The sequence below is a fragment of the Anabas testudineus genome, chromosome 7 (genome assembly GCF_900324465.2).
Source record: "Anabas testudineus chromosome 7, fAnaTes1.2, whole genome shotgun sequence".
NCBI classification, from domain to species: domain Eukaryota; kingdom Metazoa; phylum Chordata; class Actinopteri; order Anabantiformes; family Anabantidae; genus Anabas; species Anabas testudineus.
In genome coordinates, this window is record NC_046616.1 from 13,351,649 (window position 1) to 13,371,636 (window position 19,988).

The 19,988-nt window shown below is 39.9% G+C and overlaps 2 protein-coding genes across 2 annotated transcripts; both read left to right on the top strand.

Annotated features, from left to right (window-relative positions):
- The first annotated feature begins 6,078 nt into the window (after window positions 1-6,078).
- On the top strand, window positions 6,079-9,033 carry hoxc13a (homeobox C13a). The gene is made up of 2 exons (XM_026368127.1): window positions 6,079-6,742; window positions 8,777-9,033. The coding sequence occupies exons 1-2, from the start codon at window positions 6,079-6,081 to the stop codon at window positions 9,031-9,033; spliced, it is 921 nt and encodes a 306-aa protein (XP_026223912.1).
- Window positions 9,034-16,261: 7,228 nt separating this feature from the next.
- hoxc12a (homeobox C12a) lies at window positions 16,262-18,395 on the top strand. Its single transcript, XM_026368283.1, has 2 exons — window positions 16,262-16,850; window positions 17,988-18,395. The coding sequence occupies exons 1-2, from the start codon at window positions 16,262-16,264 to the stop codon at window positions 18,224-18,226; spliced, it is 828 nt and encodes a 275-aa protein (XP_026224068.1). The 3' UTR covers window positions 18,227-18,395.
- Window positions 18,396-19,988: the final 1,593 nt, after the last annotated feature.

Consider the following 19,988-nt stretch of genomic DNA (forward strand, 5'->3'; position numbering starts at 1 on the left):
ATTCACATCTCGTCAGTATTCTAATAATAGTAACCTACATAGATGTTTTTTACTTTCATTCAAAACGCATATTGTCTAGTAAGCACACCCGTTGGGGCACTGTGCGTAAAAGCTGCTTGTTGTCTTGATGCACCGCGCATGTACATATTAAGATGCAAAAACAGCCCCGTACTTTGGCTACATGAAGATGATATTATTATTATTATTATATTCTTATCTGCAGGCAAAGTCATTCAGATCTATTTATGATTTAATGTAGTATGTTATTAAAGGAGTGGGATTTTCTGTAAATGTATGAGAGTCAAATGCTCGTCATTACACCAATGTTGGATTCTTAAGCAATGTTCAAAAAGTGAAAGTGCTACTTTGCGTTAACCTAAATAATTGAAGCTTAGAGGTATCTTACTCTCAAATTTAACAGTGGCAGGCTAGAATAAAAATAAAACAGTTGTACAGCACGTATTTTGTGTATCCGCTCTGACTAGCGATGGTCTGCCAGCCTGCCCTCTGTCCTCGGGTGCGGCTCCGCCTGACCTGCTTCATTTTGCGGTTAACCTACAGCCGTCTCCTATCTGCCTGCTCTGGATCAGGTTAAACGAGTGAAATAAGAAGTGAAACGGTCCTCAAGTGCAGTGTAGGTATTTCTATTTTGATGTCGCATTTGCATTGCCCAAGCACAACTACTCCAGCATATTACTGTTTGTATCAGTGGTAAATAAAAAGATGGACAAACCTCTTGGTTATTATAATACCATCCAACAGCATGAACAGAAATCTACTGAAATGTTGGAGAGAAACAATCTGACTTTAATGCTCTACTTTTACAGATGTGTATTTCACGTATAGAAGAGGTCGGTGGGTGAAGTGTCTAAGGTGGGGTATGGCCTAAACTCCACACTTGTGTCTTCTGTTCACTGTTTGTCGTTTCACGAATACTTCAGCTAATTTCGATTAACTTGACAATCACGACACCTCACTAATAACGCCACTTTACACTGTTGTAGATTTGGGGAAATGAGATGTCTGCTGCTGCCTAGTTTATGTTTGACAAGTCACAAATGTTGTCTAGCGACAGAACTTTTTCAACATGCTTACATATATGCAATAGGAGCAGGAAACTAACTACTCATAGTAATCTATTTATGCATGTTAACAGTTGTATTTAAGTCTCTCCCATATTAAGTAAGATATGGTTGTTTATCACGCAACAACAGTGCACTGCCCTAGTTCTGTATTTTTGATGCGTTTTTCTTGACAGAATCAAATCACATGTCCTCAAGAGCCCTGACTTTTGGCACAGAAGCTCGGTGGTGTTGGACTTTACGATTATGAACATTTTTGATCGCAAATTAAAGCCAGCTCGAGCGGGAAAACGCCAGATTGAGATGCTGTTTTAGTCTCGTAGGAATGTGTTCGTGATCCTGCTCTGCTCTCTTGCACAAGCGCACACACACACACACACACACGCACGCGCGCGCGCGCACGCACACAGCTCAAGTGATATGCGCACTAGCAGCATAAAGCAAAGTAAATGACTAAAATGAAGCGAAATGTTCTTGTTTTGGACATAACGTGTTAACACGGGTCTTTATGCAAAATACACGTAACACGTGGTGACTCAGTGCAACTTGCAAAAGAACATCATCCTTGATTTATTGTGAGATTTATGCATGCTCTGCAGTCTGATTTCGGTCCGTTAAATTAGTTCAAACAGCCAAATGTTTATTCCACTGAGTTTGACATGTTCATTTACTCATAATGAAAATACACCAGTAGCCCTGGCTTTTATAATGTTAAACAGCGCAGATCCGTTTGGTTGTTTTGGTAGATTGTTAAGTGAAATTGCCAGTTGGTGAGCTTTGATTATGAAATGGTTAGATTTTAAAGCTAAACTCGAAGCTGGCTGGAAACTCATAAAGCTAAAGCCAACCTGATATAAGCACGCATGGCGCAGACTCTACCTGCAAGCTGTCAACATATTCTTGAATCGCTGCAGCGTCTCTTCAGAGACATTATGCGCACAGATTTGCATCACTCCCAAGACAGGTGAGACGATGTTTGAGAACTAATAATTATTATCTGTTTGGATTGTGTGGACGTTTCACTTGTATACATGTGCTATTGAAAATAGACATGGTGATTTCTGTAAAGTCATTTTGATTGTGGAGCTGCACTGCAGAGGCGACCAATAGCGTTTCATTGAATGAAGGCAAAGAAAACTGTCATTGGGCTAATTATTAGCATTTTGATTATTTGATCATTAATAGAATGAGAGATGGCCTCTAACCCTCCATTTTGAAATAGGTCACCTTATAGCATAGCATAAGATACTGCAGGACTAAAAAACAATATGCTATGCACATAGTGTGTGCATGTTGGAGCATATTATGCATGATGAATTGGCTCAACCATGTAGCCTGCATGCTGTCGGAGGAAGTCGCAGGTAGGCAGCATTTCTTAGGGAATGGGGAAGTGAATGGATGCTTCCCCCTCCCCCACAAACCTCCGCATCAGACGGACTCTTCGTCTGACAGGGCCTGTCTGGGAGGACATGAGGTCTGGTTGTCAAGTTATTTACAGCAACACATCGTGGCCGGTTGTCAAGATATTGATAGTTTCTGTTAACAGTTCCTGAAACATGATAGCCCGCAGTGAATATTTTTCTTCATCTTGGACAAAAGTTTTGCGTTTTGAAGGATTTTTAAAATTTCTAAATTTACATATTTGTAAAAGTGAAGTAAAGGTTTATCATAAACAGATTGAACGTGGTTTAAAACACTTCAGATTTACTAAAACTAAGAAATCATCAAGTCTTACTTTAAGTTAATGTTGATTTTTAAGTCTATACTGAAAATGTGTTTTGTTTGTTTCTCCCCATTCTTACAGTTTTACCCTATTGAAATTGAATTTGGTTTCAGAATTCACTTACATGAGATTGGTAGCCACAGGGTGACGGTTGATTTACAGTTCAACCTATATTGACACTTATCTCTGCTTCGACTTGTAGTACAGGCATGATAAGTAAATAAGAACTAGAATCCAGCTCATTAATTGCAGTTTGCTCTTTGTGCCATAATTGCCATACACAGACATTATCCAAGTTAACCATCTCTGCGCATGAAGCAAAACCTTAGCGTGTATTATAGGCTAGAAAGCATTACATTTTACCTCACTTAGCAGTTTTAATAGTGTACATTAGTTGGTACATTTTTTTTTTTTAATTGCTATGGGAGTTTGGATAGCAGGATTAAATAGCAGTGTGAAACCTGTGCATGCCGGAGTTTAAAACGAATTTGCATGCTTTGATAATCCACCTGTATCTGCACATTGTTAAAACCAAAGTTAACTCATACTTTTACAAAGTTTCTGTCTTTTGAAAGTCATTGTATATTGTACTTCTTTTGCAGGGTGTGTGACATACGCGTTGTTTCTTAACAGGTAGATGAACACACTGAGCGCGTTTGGTTGTGTCGGACGTTTAAAAAATATAGAATAGTAAAGTCAGGTGAATCACTTATTTGCTCTGACAGTAACTAGAGCTACATAACAATTGTGTTTGATCCTGAAATAAAAAAGATATATATGAACTCAGTTTTCTTCTCTTTCTAGAGGTTTTATATTCCCATGCTATTGTGCGTTATCCTGAAACATTAATATGTAGGAGACAGTAATATACTTAAAATGTCTGTGTGTGAGACTTCGACAACACTAAACCATCCGTGTATCCCTCAGGCTGAAACTATTACCTAAACCTTCAAATATTTGGAGATCATGTCGAAGTTGGGCTAAGATACAGATCAAAAATTGCACCACACTAATAAAAACATTCTCACTCACAAATCGCAAAGAAGCAAATTATTCTCATTCATCTCTCTCTGAGGGTAATGGAAAAATGGAAAAAGCCTATTTTGGAGTGATTCGTTCCCTGCAGCGCAAAAGCTGTAAAATTTCAGGTACTTTAAATACAAACACACGGGATTATTTGAACATCTCTCCCCTCTTCACACACTACAAATAATTTAGAGTGAGGGTCTCTAAATAACAGCTAGTTTGCATGTACACTCTAGTGTGAAGTTCATTCTTGTCTGTCTAGACTCTGATTACGACCCTGTTTGTCTGCGTTTTTTTACCTTGACCTTGGACTTCCGTGCAGCTGCCGTTTGGATGAGCCCATCGTAGCTGTAATTTCCGTGAGACAAAAGAACTTCAGTGTCTGTCCGGGGAAGGACAGGGGTCTAGTTTCCGTAGTATACACACAGCGGTTGCCTGATTATTCCCAAAGAAACTCAGCAGTGCAAAATGTTGATAAACTAGGCAACCTTCGTAGGGCAGCTTATAGCCTGCTTTATGAGTGACTCATGGGATAGGCATCACAAAAGCCTATTTTATGGATGCTTTGTGGGCACATCCCATCGGTAATATTTTCAACTCAAAAATGCAGTGCAGTTTTAAATATTAAGCCAGAAGTGTTTTCAAAGAAAGCACCGCTGATGATGGAAGATAACTACGCAACTGTTGTCACAGGACCGAGTTCCGAGATCAACTAAAAAAAAAAAAGGTCTGGGATTTTTAAAAAGAGCTTTAGTCTGTGTCCAGTTCTTCACAACAGTAATATAACGCGAATAATATAGTGTAGCAAAAGTTCCTGGAGGAAATAGGTCAGCCGTTCTACCACAATGTGTGATTACATCAGGTCTGTAGCCTGCACACAGTGCAGCCGAAAGCGGCCCCTTGTTCTTATTTTCGCCTGGAAGCGTCAGCTTGGACTTGTATGGTATGGATGAATAGCCCATTGACACAGAAGCTTCACATTGATTCATTTGATGCCATTTTAATTGTCACGTTATTGCTGAAAAAGCTTTTGGGCATTGCCGAGAATATTACAACAGAACTTGGTTGCAGATACTAAAGGCGGCTGTCATTAATATTGGATTCTAACTGTATTTGTATCTTCAAATTAAAGATTTACTATGCGCTGCAATGTAGATTTGAATTGAGGGTTTCTTACCTGAAATGGTTTTCACCTCCTCCTGTGGCTGTTACTGCTGAGGTGAAACAACACTCATTCAACATAATCACCTTTGCCAATACTAGCTCTTAGTTCTGCATCACTCTCAAAACACACTGAAACACACACACATGCACCCACTCTGTAGATTACTTTTTTTTTATTAATGAAAAGTAAAAGTAAGAGCTAATTTAATAAAAAAATAATAAGGTTGTTAATCAGGTAAAATAAATCTTCCCAATTCCTATAATCTGCTATTTTGGATTCACATTACCACCTCCTAAAAGGCAACGTTATTAATAAACGTATTTGTGAAAAGCAATGCTCTACATCTACATCTCAACATGTTAATAGGTGATCCTGCGTCAGTTAGGTACGGGGTTTAAAGGAAATGCGTCCTGCAAAAAACGAGCTTTGACAAGACTGACTGGCTTAAATGTTAATATTTGATTTAGAATATGTGGATTTTCTTAATACTTTGTTCATAATGGAAATTATAGTGACCATCGACCAATGATTCTATATTAAATAACTTTTATTATATTTAATAATCAAAGTGAACCTCAGCCTAAACAGCTGCCTACAACCTAAAGCTTGCGCACTAAGGCAAAGAGGAAGGCAGTTGAAATATTAAAATTAAATATTTAATAAGACATATATTTTTTCATGTATTTCTATATACCACTTGTGACAAGTATCATATGTTATTATATTCTCTGGCAGTTTTCACAGTCGGCCAAATTTCTCAGGTTGTTGTCTTTTGCAACCATCCCGAACGTGTCCAAACTCCCCTTTAAGGGCGCGGGTCTGTGTAACTTAAGCCAATGATGTGACTCGGTGTTCTGCAGGAAAAAATGGTGACATGCGAGGCAGTGGGTCTTTAAAGGGCTGATCTGCCCCAACTCACAAGCCCAGTCTCGTAGGGCTTGTTACCGTATCACGTGCCAAATTCTTAATGAAGTGGACACACGATGGTCTGCTGTGCGCATGCGCGTGGTGTAAAATGTAGTTGGAAATGAGGTGTCCGTCTTGGAGTAGTCGACTTTTAAAAAGCATCGGCAGCCCCTGCTATGACGACTTCGCTAGTTCTGCATCCACGCTGGGCGGACACCTTGATGTACGTTTATGAAAAAAGCCCGAATGAAAACAACCAGAATAAAAGCCAAACAATGGAGGGACTGAGCAGTAATTGCCCTGCGACCCACTGCAGGGACCTAATGTCGCACCCCGCGCTGGGACGACATTCTGGCACCATAGCGAGCCACCAAGGCTCCGTCTACTCGGATATTTCCTCTCCAGACACCGGCCGACAGTGTCCCGCTCCACAGACATCATCGAGTGCGTCTTTGAGCTACGGTTATCCCTTTGGAAACCCATATTACGGCTGTCGATTATCTCATTCGCACAACGTGAACTTGCAGCAGAAGCCTTGCTCGTATCATCCCGCAGAGAAATATGCCGAGCCCAGCACAGCGCTGCCCACGGAAGAACTGTCAACCAGGGCGAAAGAGTTTGCCTTCTACCCGAGTTTCGCCAGCTCGTATCAGGCAGTTCCTGGATATCTCGACGTTTCAGTGGTGCCCAGTATCAGTGCCCATCCTGAACCACGACACGACGCATTGATCCCCATGGAGGGTTATCAGCATTGGGCTCTCTCCAATGGCTGGGATGGGCAGGTGTACTGCTCCAAAGAGCAAACACAGTCATCCCATCTTTGGAAATCACCTTTTCCAGGTACGAAAAAGTTATGTTTGATTTTTTTTTTAAGATGTCTCCAAGCTGTAGTTCTTGCGAGAGTCCAACTGTCTGTAGGGATTTAATGCCAGTGTCATCAGTAGATATTTAAACGGGGTCAGATATTTTAACTCTGCTGAGATGTCTTTGCTTAGTCTATGAACGTTATTGTGTTAAAATGCCAATATCAACTTAAGAAGAAGTTCAAGAAAACACTAAATGCACTGAATAAACATACAACTGTCAAGCCCCAAGTCAGTTCTCATATGTCTTTTATGGACCCTGCGATTATAGACCATATTCTTCAATTTGGCATTAGACAAATCATTATATATTTTCTTAGAAGTGTGCGTAAAGATGTGAGTTCAATGACCTTTTCAGCTGCTTGACCCTTTAACGTTTAATGTGTATTAGGAAATAGACCACTTACTTGCCACATTTCTTTTCGTTAAGTCATATGATGAATATAGTTCAGTTTCAGTCACGTAGAAATGAAAGGAGCACTGGTGCTTCCCTTTGCCCTCGGTTTGACAGCACAGTGATCAATATAGTGTTTGGGTTGTGCCTGTAAATCTCAGCGCACACCATATGATACCGTTACACAAACTTCACGTTTTAATTCAGGCTCGCCTTTTGCTTTGCTTGCGTTCATATCATATGCATGATATCTGATTATAGAGACACAGGCCCGAGCACTATGCAGTTTACAGAGTGTTTATTAGACTGCTTCCTACAGCACTAGTCTGTATTATCTTTGTCAAATCTGGAGGTATTTTGGGTTCAAGTGCGGACGCTCTCAGACTTGTACTGAACGTGCACATGACATTGCCCCCCTTACATTGATAATACTTATGAGCAAGCCACGCAAGCACGGGCACGAAGTCAAATGCGCGCACACGTTCAAAAACACAAGCGCGCGCGCGCGCGCCGTCCATGTCTTGCCTGGCTCCACTGACACACAGTTATTTTGCTTTGGAAACAAAAATGCTTCAGTAACCCGTTATCTTCTATATTAGTTCTTATAATAGTACATTATAAGAGCTAAGATGATGCTTGAATATTCGTAGCCTACGTTAAGATACGTTCATCTTGAAGCTAAATGATTTGTGGAGAAATATTTACAATCCCTGACTATAAAATTACACGTGGGTAAAAAATGTCATGTCCAGCAGTTTGCCACTATTAGAGACACTGTCATACTTGTCCTGTCATGTTTCCCATTAGCTGTTTTGCATTCACCTCCGGTCTTGGGGCAAGGGTGTAGTCCTCTAACCTTGCTTACCTGAACAAATAAGTTGCCCACTCTCAAAGGGTTTTGGGAATTTTCAAAAGATTCATAAAGAACTTGTAATTGATGGATTGACTATCCTGATTCTCAAATGGGCGTTGTTTAGTTTATTGTTTGCAAATGGTGAGAGATAATATAGTTTTTCACCTGTTCACCTATTAATTAAAATTAGGCTGGATGTTTATCAAGTTATCACATGAAACTTTGTTGTTTCAGTATATTCGATAGAAGCTAGTCAACCAGTAGATTAAGTACTGCTATGCAAACAGAGGGAGGAAAGAAAAACAGGCCACTGGGGATAATTCATAGTTGCTGTGGCTTTAACTTTGTGCTGATTGTTCATTTACAGAAACAACAGATGCATGTGCAGTGATTTTTTTTACGTACTGAACTCTTCTGTAGACGTTTTTCTAATTTCATTGTCGTATCAGGTGCAGTACACCTGAGATCCTCATTAAAAGAACATTTCTCCTGTGTTGCTCTCCAGTTCCCACCTCCCGCCCTACACACACACACACACACACACACACACACACACACACACACACACACACGGATCATTAAATGATTTGAAATGCACTTTCTCATTTGGTACCCAGTAATTAAACTGAACATTGCCCAGTTTGTTTTAGAAATATAGGCTACTGTCTTGCCAATTGCAGTTCTGTTGGTTTTTCGTTGTGTAACAACAAAGTGTTTTGCGCACAGTCTAATATTTTCCTGTCAACGTTCTTCTTCTCTTACAGACGTCGTGCCATTGCAGCCTGAGGTCAGCAGTTACCGTCGAGGGCGGAAAAAGCGTGTTCCTTACACCAAGATCCAATTGAAGGAGCTGGAGAAAGAGTATGCAGCCAGCAAGTTCATCACCAAAGACAAGAGAAGGCGCATTTCGGCCGCCACCAACCTCTCAGAGCGTCAAGTCACCATCTGGTTCCAAAACCGACGAGTCAAGGAGAAGAAATTTGTCAGTAAATCCAAGAACAATCACATGCACACCACTTGATAAGATCAGCGACCTCCTTGAAACTGCAACTCATACCTTCCAATAAATCATATCATATATGTACCTCTTGCATTGAAAATCGTGGCTGAAGAACATTTTCGCCGACTATTTTTTAATTTAAGTTTCATGGTCTCCATCGACCATGTCACCACGTCGCCCGTTTTCAATTTAGGGATAATTCTCTAAAAACTGTGAAAATGTTGAAAATTCACTTCACATTTGTTTTATATGAATGTACATATATAAATATATAATATTTAAAACAACTGTATTTCAAAGACAAGTATTGCGTGTTTTTCTTCTTTTTTTTTTTTCCAAGCCAAAATTAAAAAAGGACTGATGACATTTCTAAGACTTGCAACGGGCAGATCAAAACGGAGGACATGACGTTTGGTGTCATTTTAAAATGGCAGATAATCGCTATATGAACTTGAGACTTTAACAGCTGAAACATGCTCACAGAAAGGACTTTTGAGAGAAACATTTTTCAATATTCCTTCTGAATTTAAAAGGCAATGCTTCTCTCTTTTCTCTTAAGCCTGGGATAAAACAAAGGCTGCTATGTTGTTAATCTGTACAGTGCAATGCCTTTATTTAATTCATATTATCTAGAATGGCAGAACTGTAAACTGGAATATCCCAAAACCTGTATGTTTTCCTTTATCAGTGAAGGACTCTGTCATGCAACTGGAATGATTGTAACCAATTAAAAGTCAGCGAGTATTACTCATCAATGCACAATCGTTTTATTTTGTTCTGTCTTTGTTAGTGTAGCTTTGGAGCTGATCACACGCCTTGTACGAAGCCTGTCATTTTTACTTTCGTGCAGTATGTGAAATGTATTGTGATGTTAAATTACGTACTGGTAACGTGTTTCATAAATAAATGATTATGAAAATGCTCAAGTCAATCAAGCATCTTACTTCAAGCATTTCCTTACGTTTCGAGTTGTACTTGTGTGAAGAAACAAATCGTCATTTTGCTTCTTCAGTTTGAGAACGTGACCTTATCAGCGGATGGGCGAGTGATGATGTTATGCTGCGAGGTGCTTGATTAGGACTTATTAGGCATCCTCGGGTCATGTTCATCACAACTGATTATACAATTATTACGCATTGGTAATGATTACCAACGCGCATTTTCTGAAGCTGAAAAAAAAAATCATAGTCCATATTGTATTTGCACTCTTTTCCAATTCTAGATTGAGTTGCAGGATCTGATATTTCTGATACATACAGACAGTCGGCGCCTGAGAGAAAGAGAGAAAGAAATATACCCCATGCATCCCTCCAACTTCCCCTGCATTTTAATCAAATTTAATACCAAAGATGTATTACCTGTTAGCCTACGTGGCAGTTCATTTGGCAGAATTATCACAAACAGGCCAAAAGGTAAATCAAGTGATTTATGCATCTGCTCTCGCAGAAACATGGGTTACCGCTGGGTATTGTTCTCAGTATTTATATTCCACAGATACTAATTAATTGTAGTTATCTGACAATAGGAATATTAAGCCATGACCCGCACACTGTAGGAGCGAACTTTTGCTTTCTGCAACACCGTTCAGTGTAATCATATTTCGCTGACAAAGTTTGCTGTGAGATATTAAGAATATATGCGTCCTTGCTTAAATAAATGTGGGTTTGAATCACATAATGGCGCCAGGCGCGTATTTGGATTTTGGTTACTTGGTTGAAGTAATGCTCTGTTTCAATATATGATACAATATATACACACAGTTTTTTGAGAGGGAATTTGAAAATGCATTCAGTTATGTCACCTATATGAACTCATTATTCTGTTAATCTGAACATGTGTAAATAGTAATAGTATGTTTGTGCTCATTTAAGTGTCATAGGCGAGTCCGACTGATTCAGCTGCAGTTCTGATAATGGAACAGAAGAGGAGAGGAAAGTATTTGGGAAATAAATGTTCACACACGACTGTCCCAGAATTAGTCAAGTTTCAACTTTGCTGCATTTAACCACCTTAAAGGTTCTGTCAGATCTGTAATCATATTAACGCACATTACGCCAAATATTCATAATAATCAATAATTCATATGGCGTCTCGGTTTTCCTCTAATAGTGAATATCAACCTAAACCAAGTCTAGTTTTGCAGCGATTGTCAAAATAAATGAAGCTAGAAGTATAGTTAGGGTGCTAGTTTTATTTTTTGTTTTAATGTAACTACAGGCGCCTCGCTGATTAGACTGTGTCACTTTTTCCCGTTTCCCAAGATTTGGTGAAATCGCTGCTCAGAATCCAAGATGTCAGATTTTTTTGTTTGTTGCTCCTGAATTTTCAGTCCTTGAGAAAAGTTCTGGGTCTCCTGATTTACCCTTGACCATGACTATGCAGTCACTTTGACCTTGACATCACAGCAGATTGTGCATAATAAATAGGGGGCTGGACACCAGCGCTGGCGGTTTGTTTGTAGGCAAACAAGGTGTTATTTCCCCGTCTAGACAGCCGGACTTAATGGCACGTCATAAATACATAAAAAAGGGGAAGTGTAGGGATATCCTCTGACCTGCATTTCTGACCATCTCTCCCAGTGTTGCATTAACATTTGGGCTCTGTTCATTTGTGTTTTGCAGAAGTCCTCTAAAAGTAGTAGTTGTGGCCCGTGCCTCTGGAACCTCCAATGGTTTCATGCACTCATCATGAGGTGTGTGTTATTGACCACGGAGGACAGGTAGGACATTTGACGTCTCACACCAACACCAGTAATCCGCAGCAAGCAGCCACACAGTCTACACAGCGAGAGGAAATGATAATACGACGTCGCCAGCAATATACCGATGAAGGTAGGGCAGTTTTCTTCCTTCTACGGCAGTAGGCCTTCATGGACTTTGTTTTATGACTTTTAGCTCACGATTAACTACGTTGAGCAAAGAAGACTAGGTTAAATTATGATGGATAATATGTGGTGACAGGCTTGTTTGTAGCTGTATTTAAAATCATTTTCTTAAAACCACAGGGTGTTATGCCCTTTGATAAATGTAAGAGGCAAATAGGGCTGCTTTACGTGTATTTAACTCAATTCCTGATATTTTACCATATAATATAAAAAAAAGGAACTTATATTCTTAGGTTTAAGTATATTTAAAGTATCACCTTTTTACCTAAATTATGTGAATATTTAAATTTAATAATTAAATTAAAGTAACACATTTATCAATATGTAAATGCAGAAATATGCAATTAAGTTGCGCAAATTCCAAAAAAGTTCTCGTACCACTAGTACCAAAGTATATTCATATTGCGAACCCTGAAACAGGCAATACAATGTTCCTTAAGTATTTTTGTACTGGATTAGTACTAATTGTCACCTAGAATAATCAGTTTGCCTCCACGCCAATAACATTGTCATGCGACTGTATCTCCCATCCCAAACAAAAGTATACAGCACTCAGTAAAGCCCCTTTTCAAATAGAAGCAGAAGAAACATCACACTTTCCCCCTCTGATAAACCTCTTTTTGCCTTGAAAATGTAAAGAAAGTGTAGAGAAAGTTGCATTGCGTGCAGGCGTCAAAGCTGCAGGCCACTGTCAACAGAGGCATGAGACAGGGGGCTGATAACCTCTGCTGGTGACCAGAGGAAAATATCAGGAAGTGCTGCAAATATTTACAAATTCGGTATATTTTAGTTGTGTTGCGCAAATCATGATTTTTAGGCTCAGCACACTGTCTTTTTGTGTAAGTGCCTATGTATAAATTATTGGGTTCATAATCATACACTTTTATAAACTGCTGCTGCTCCAGGCCTGCTTATGGGTGGTGCAGCAAAAATATAAGGTACAGTACAGTTTTAGACGTGTACTGAAACAGTTTTGAGATGTTTTCTTATAGGGTACTGTTCACATTAAAATGTACATGAATACAGTAAAGACATTGTTTCGTGATTTAATAGATTTATTATTGGAGTAATCAGAAATCAGGAAAACATTTGCAGTAACAACAGGTTTTTGACTTTGGTAAATATTCCAACAATGGCTTCCAATTAAATTTAGCCAGGAAGACATGTGTATACATCCACACACACACACACACACACACACACACACACACACACACACACACACACACAGAGCAGAATTTAAAGTTGAATTAATTACTGAATAACTAGGGTTAAATATTTGATTAAATATAACAGTTCTTTTGTTTTCTAATTTTATGCAAAGGGACAGTTCAAATGTTTGTATATAGGACAACACAAAGGCCCTGCTTTTGAATTTGAATTTTCATATTTTTACATAAGACCTGTTCAGATTGAATGCATAGAAATATGTTATATTTTCTGGATGCTTGGAAATTCAAGTAATGTTATATTATTGCTTCCAGAAGAACATAAGCTATCTTTACCAATTTTAAGCAAAGGTCTAGGCGACATATTTAATCATGGCTCGTCCCAGACAATGCGATTTATGTGGCTAAACCAGATTAAACATAGTTCGTTGTTGTAAACAAATGGAAAAGCCAAACTTATAAACTAAACCATTACCACATTCTGCGTTCTTCAGGCTTTCCTTGTTGGTTTGTTTTCCTTGAAGGCAACTTTAAAGGGGTTGCACAAGGCTATAACTGTGGCAACCTGCCTGCAGAGAATCAAAGAGAGAAAAGCGGAAGAAAAGCCCTTTGTTTCGGCTATTGCCCTGTCTGGACAGGACCAATGGATTCCAGGAGGGTAATTTCAATATGGAGCAGACAGTGTACTAGACAGTGACCTTGACAGTGCTATATGCTCAGTTAATCAAGTTCTTTTTAACAGCATATTTACGTTTTGTTAAACGAGAGCGCAGGGCCTACAGTTCCTGGTCAGGTATGATCATAACTAAGCTACAAATGCACTGAGCAGACGAGCAGTTGTTTGAATGTGCAGTGCGGATCTATGGAAGCAGTGACTCGGAGGCGTGGAGAGACGAGGCAAGGAGGCGCAACATATGGCCTCTTTCCCGGAGGTAAAGTGGCGACTTATGCCTGCACATGATTCTCTCAGCGAATGGCTCTCCGTGTTGCCGTGTTGTTGTTGTAAACGGCACCCTGCGCTGTATTGCTTTTGGTACGCGTTATAATAACACGAGAAGCCGTGAAACGATACCCAGAAACCCAAATGCTTCTGATGAGACTGTTATATTGAGCTGATATTGTGCTGCATTGCGAGACTCACTAACTAGATGCAAGAATATGCAGTGATAGAAGAGCTACTGACTCCAAGAGACAGGACGACACCGCAGCGGCTCCCTAAGAGCTTCTCCAGTTTAAATATTTTATTTCTTTTTTACTTCTATTTTAGGCTTGAGCAAGGCCCGGTGCCTTTGGTTTAGATACATGGTCACAAGTGACCGATGCAGCTATCAAATATCGACCGGCTTGCAAGTTGTTCCAGACCAATGTTTAAATGAATGCTGATGTTCTCACATAACACTTCGTTTGCAAATGTGTAGAAGGGAACGTCTCCCTGCACGCATGTGCAAGCTGCTGTAACTTGCACACTCCTGTTAATCCTTGACAATGAGTTATCAATTAGTAGATTTGCTTTATTTTTATTAGTTGGACTCATATCAGTTATTTTTTTTTTGTGTGTGCTTTGTTAAGGGAGGTCATAAGTGCTTTTTAATTCAGCGTAAAATCCTTCGGCGCAGCTTGGAATATATTCGCATTATTTTTATGACACTGGGTTGTTAGCTCTCACTTTAAAGTGCTCCATCCTGAAAGGCTGTTATGTTTATTTCCTTTTATTGATTTTAATTTCTACTTATTATATTATTTTAGTATTTGAGTTCAATATCAAGTTCAACCGACCGTGACTCTCAGCCTGAACTTGACTAGATTGACGGCGACGTCTGTGTCTGCTTGTATTTAGGATTGACAGAAAATTCTAAATGCATTGCAATTGATTAAACTATTTGTCCTTGATGTTTTGAGACTTTCAAGATTTACCATAACTAAGAAGTAAGCAGCTCACAGTTGCTGAGTTATGACGGCTTTGGAGATCAATAAATTGTCTTTCCTGGCCGAGAGTAAGTTATGAATTTATAAAGTGAAATTGGGATAGGGAAAATTGTTGCTGGCTTGATATAATACAGAAAGTTATAAAGTATTTAATTTTCAGGTACTGATGAGTCTGTGGACCCGGCAGATGAATGCATAAGGCTTGGGTCAGTCATAGGAATATGCGAACGATGATAGTTGTGCTGCTTGATGACCAAAGGCCACATTAGAAACTCTTGCTCCAGCTGTTGGCAGAAAGCCTGAATCATGTGCACATCACGGTGAAGTTTTCTGCAGGAACAAATGCACTGTGGCGGACTCTCTGGAATGTTTTTTGTTTGTAGAAAAAGGGCTTTGTGTCACAGCACAGGGTGTCCACATATGGCGCATCACATATTTGTTCAGTGTCTTCAGGATCGCATCAACAAATCAACTAATTAGCGAGATTTAAAGCACAGAGACTCTGGGCTGATTGAATCAGTTAAGTGCCCTCTGATATCTTGTAAAATTCATATAAAAGAATTGTGAGAGGTATAACAATCCCACCAGAGTTTGCCTGCTAACGTTTATTGGAGGTATCTGTTAAAGTTGCTCATGTGAGGTGTACTAGAGAATATTATGTGAAATATATCCTCTTAAAGTAACCTTGTAGAATATCGTCCTCTTTTACAGAGCCAGTGGCTTCAACCTGATGACCCCGTTACTGTAAATATGGGTAGAGTGCAGCAATGGGCATCAGTCTTTTCTTAAAACAAGCTTGTAAAATTGGGACATCTCAGCTTTATTTGACGTTAAATTCAACCATAATTTGCTAGAAAACAAGATGTCATATTCACCCTCTGCTTAAAGAAAAATAGTTTTCATAAGAAGTTGTTTAAAAACTTTTGCCAGCTTATAAAGAGATTAAACGAGGCCACGGACAGTTCCGCCAGTGTGAAAAGGAGCAGCATCCTGGGCTCTGTTTGAACCCAGCACGACTCAAGTGAAGAAAAAACAAGATTCAACATTTTTAATAAAAGGTTTATAGTATTTTTAAAAAGCACATAAACCTCTGTAATACAGAAGTTAATGTTTTGTTTTGTCTGAGAATGACCAAGTGGGTGGTACCGTGTGTAGCACAAGTTCGCCTGGACACGTGGTTTGAGGATGACCAATCAGGCGCCCCTCCAGGTTTAACTATGTTAAATGTCAGATTGCAATAAACTAGAAGCTGTTGGTCGGGCCCGCGGAAATGGGCGAGCATAATCTCCTTAATCCAGGGTTTGTGGGACCTTTGGTAAACATCCACACTGGAGACACTTTTTACTTTCCGAATTTTAGAGCCTCAGGGGGACAACTGGCGGGGTTACCGTCTCTCTCCTACCCGAGAAGGGACAATGTTTGCTCCCTCCCGTGGAATCCTTCGGAGCCGTGCAATGGATACTCTCAATCCTACTTTAGTAGCCCCGTGTCTATTAACCCTTCTTTCAATCGGTCGTGTGAAATCACCAGATCAGATGAGGGCAAATGTTATTATAACAACGGCAACGGGAACAGGGAGACCTGTTCAGGTGGCAGCAGCCTTAAACGAGAGGATAGGGCGAGAGACACATCATCCCTAACATCTGATCACGGGATGCACGGCGGAATTGGCAGCACTGCCGCCTTTTCCAAATATGATTATGGGACCGAGCAGCTAACACAAGACCCGCCGTCCTGTCAGTCAATGGAGTCCGACTCCAGCTCGTCTCTGCTCAACGAGGGCAGCAAACCTTCATCCAGCGACACACAGACCCTGGTGTCACCGGGAAACCACACAAGCAACATAACCACAGGCGGAGGTGGGTGCTATTTTTAAAACGATCCTTTAAGGTTATTTTATATGCAACGTCACAATATTTATACCAATGCTGCATAAAGCGTAGAGCTGCGGTATTAAACAGTCATTAGAGCTCGTTATTGTGATGCACAACTTGCAGCATAGGTTAGCCTGCAGGGTACATGCGTGGTGTGGAAACGCCGCTAGGGGTTGCCCTAAAATACTCACACGGCATGTGGTTGCATGCAGTTATAGGTAAATGCACCAAACCATATTGCCTGCCACCCTTTGAATAAACAGTCAGACGTGTCATTGCATTTACATAGATTAGACGAGTTTGTAATTCAAACACGTCAGTAGTTAAATTTGGTGTATTGTTGCACTTTGTACACAAATTAGTGCTGTGATTTAAAGAGGTAAATCGTTTTGGTTGACTGCATTGAATAGAGAGAGTTTTCTTTTTTAATGACTCGTAAACAGAATTAATATCTGTCGCTGTGTACTCATGAGTCATTTAATATGGTCTGAAACTCGCAAATAAGTAGGGGTATTTTCAAACACGGCTTAATTATCACATTAATGCTACTTTAACTGCAACAGTAAAACTTCCTGTGACACAAGCCGCTGTATACTGGTGGTCTCCATATAGAGGAGCAATAAAAGAAATGAGAAATAAAAAAAATAAACACGTGTGACCAAATAATCCCACAGAACTGGACTGATTCTGTGGTCTGCATGTTGGATTTGAGATCAGATACGTCCAGGCAGCTCAGTCAAAAACCAAAACAAACCAATTTTAACTGTCTGTGGTGAAAGTGAGAGCTTCCAGGGGCGTCAGATCTCTGAATTGTAATATGAAGAAGAATGCCTACACTTGGGAGCTTTTGCAATTCAGAGATCTTCGCAATTCTACTGGAATACTATGTACATTTCCACAGACAGTTTGAGAAAGACTAAGTCAACATTGTAATGTTATTTGACATATAGATGGAGTTTACTCACAGGGCTTAAATCTATCTCAAATCCACAGTGCTACCCAAGCTTGCCATGAACAACTGACACCTCTGCAGGCTCCTCATAACCTTGGAGGTGACCATGATTTTGCAACTGTGGTGACTAATCCGTTGTATTCCCCCTCCTGCACTTCCCCCCTCCCCAGGTGCCCCGTGGTACCCGATGCACACTCGGACCAGAAAGAAGCGCAAACCCTATTCCAAGCTCCAGCTGGCTGAACTAGAAGGAGAATTCATGCTGAATGAGTTCATCACCAGGCAGCGGCGGAGGGAGCTCTCTGACCGTCTGAACCTCAGCGACCAACAAGTCAAAATCTGGTTCCAGAACCGCAGGATGAAGAAAAAGAGACTCATGCTGAGGGAGCAAGCTTTGGCCTACTTTTAGAGATGCGGCAAAAGGTGAATCGATAGGCAGTAAAAGCCAAGCCTTCTGCGCTCCCTTAGGCCTTCTTTCAATGCATGCACTCATCTATCCATCTTTTAATTGCAGTCAAATATTACCACAGTTTTCTGATATTTTTTTAAAATGGTGCGGGCTATAGAAGCCCAACACAAGCTACTCTCTGCCCTCTGAAGCTATCATTGAGACTGTCTTCATGTTTGATTTAGTCGCACAAGAAGCTGTAGGAATCTGTTTTTCTGTGTAGGCTGCATCTCCTGGCTTTCCTGTGCGTCTACGCCCTGTAAGCCACGCCGAATGTTTTTATAAGGCAGTTGCTCAGTTTGGGATGACAACGGGTTTTTTGTTCCCTTTTCAGTCAGTATAAATATGAAGGGAGCGGGGCCGCTCAGTCAAATCTCAGTCAGATAGGCCGAAAATAATAGTGACGTCGGAGAAGCCCGACTGACTGGCTTGATCCCGCATCCGTGCAGTGATTTCTCTGAGATTATGAACTGATAAACTGACTGTTGCTTTATGCTTCTACAGCCACAATCTGTTGGGTAAGAGGAGCATCATTCCTTATCTACTTTCCATAGTTTTCACCAGGCGTTGTGGGCACGTTCACGGTCACGGGCAGGAAGTCTGGGAGTCTGCGTGAAGAGGGAGGGAGGGGGTGGTGGGGTTGGGGGCTAAGACCGCAATGTAATCCATATAAATATCATTATGGCTGCGCATTGAAAACTTAAGTGCACTGACTTTGTTCATGTGCTAACAAGTTTCTAAAGGTATTTTCTTACTTTTATTACCTTTCTGCAGGGGTTGCAGTGCTTTAGTTGAGTGAGATCATCGTATGAATACGGGTTTGAGCTGCTAAATAATGTCCACGTCCCGATTGTTCAAGTGAAAATATAGTGAAGCCTGTTTTACACACACACACACAAAAAAAAAAAAAAAAAAACTCGCTGGGATCTGTAATTAAAATATATGCAACAGTAGAAGTACATTTTAGGCCCAGTTGGTGAAATAACGGAACCGCCGAATGTTCCAGCTTCGGAGAAATTAGACCCAAACGAGCATTTGTCAATCTCTGGTGCTCATAGTGGAAATATATATATATATATATATATATATATATATATATATATATATATAAATATAAAATGAATTAAAGGTCTGCATGTGTTCACCCTTAATTCAGGGCGAATACAATGCGTTATCTGTCATGTATAATGAGTAAGTTATAGCAGTGAAATGTATTTGCAGCATGTTCTTGATGTGAAATAGCTATAAGTCATAGTCCGCGGGCCACTTTCTCTACTTTTTTTATAATTTGTTTTTCTGAACAAGTCAAATGCCAACACAAACTAAAACATTTTGACAGAACCGTCTACAAAGAATGTATTATTATTATTATAATTATTATTATGATGATTATTATTATCGTGGAAGGACGGAGGGCCCATTAGGCCTATTTAATGTACTTGCTCTTTGCAATGTGCTCAGTGTTGTCCCTTTCCTTACGTTGTATTCGTGTATAACTTTGTAAAATGAAATTACACGTTACTATTTGCGTCCTATCTTAGGATCCCTTATCGCTATGTAATAGTGTTTTATGTTTTTGATCGTCTTGTACAATATTGCATTCCATATAGCCTATATGTGGTTGTTAAGGGTTGGAAATGTAGGTCTATTATAGCCTAAAATACTGCCAAAAATTAGTATAAGAAATGGTTTGCAAGAAAATCTGCCATACATGACATTAAAA

Excerpts from the sequence above, each read along its gene's own strand:
- hoxc13a (XM_026368127.1), top strand. The coding sequence starts at position 6,079 with ATGACGACTTCGCTAGTTCTGCATCCACGCTGGGCGGACACCTTGATG. Across the intron at positions 6,743-8,776 it reads TTGGAAATCACCTTTTCCAG|ACGTCGTGCCATTGCAGCCT; the intron begins GTACGAAAAAGT and ends CTTCTCTTACAG.
- hoxc12a (XM_026368283.1), top strand. The coding sequence starts at position 16,262 with ATGGGCGAGCATAATCTCCTTAATCCAGGGTTTGTGGGACCTTTGGTA. Across the intron at positions 16,851-17,987 it reads CAACATAACCACAGGCGGAG|GTGCCCCGTGGTACCCGATG; the intron begins GTGGGTGCTATT and ends CCCCCTCCCCAG.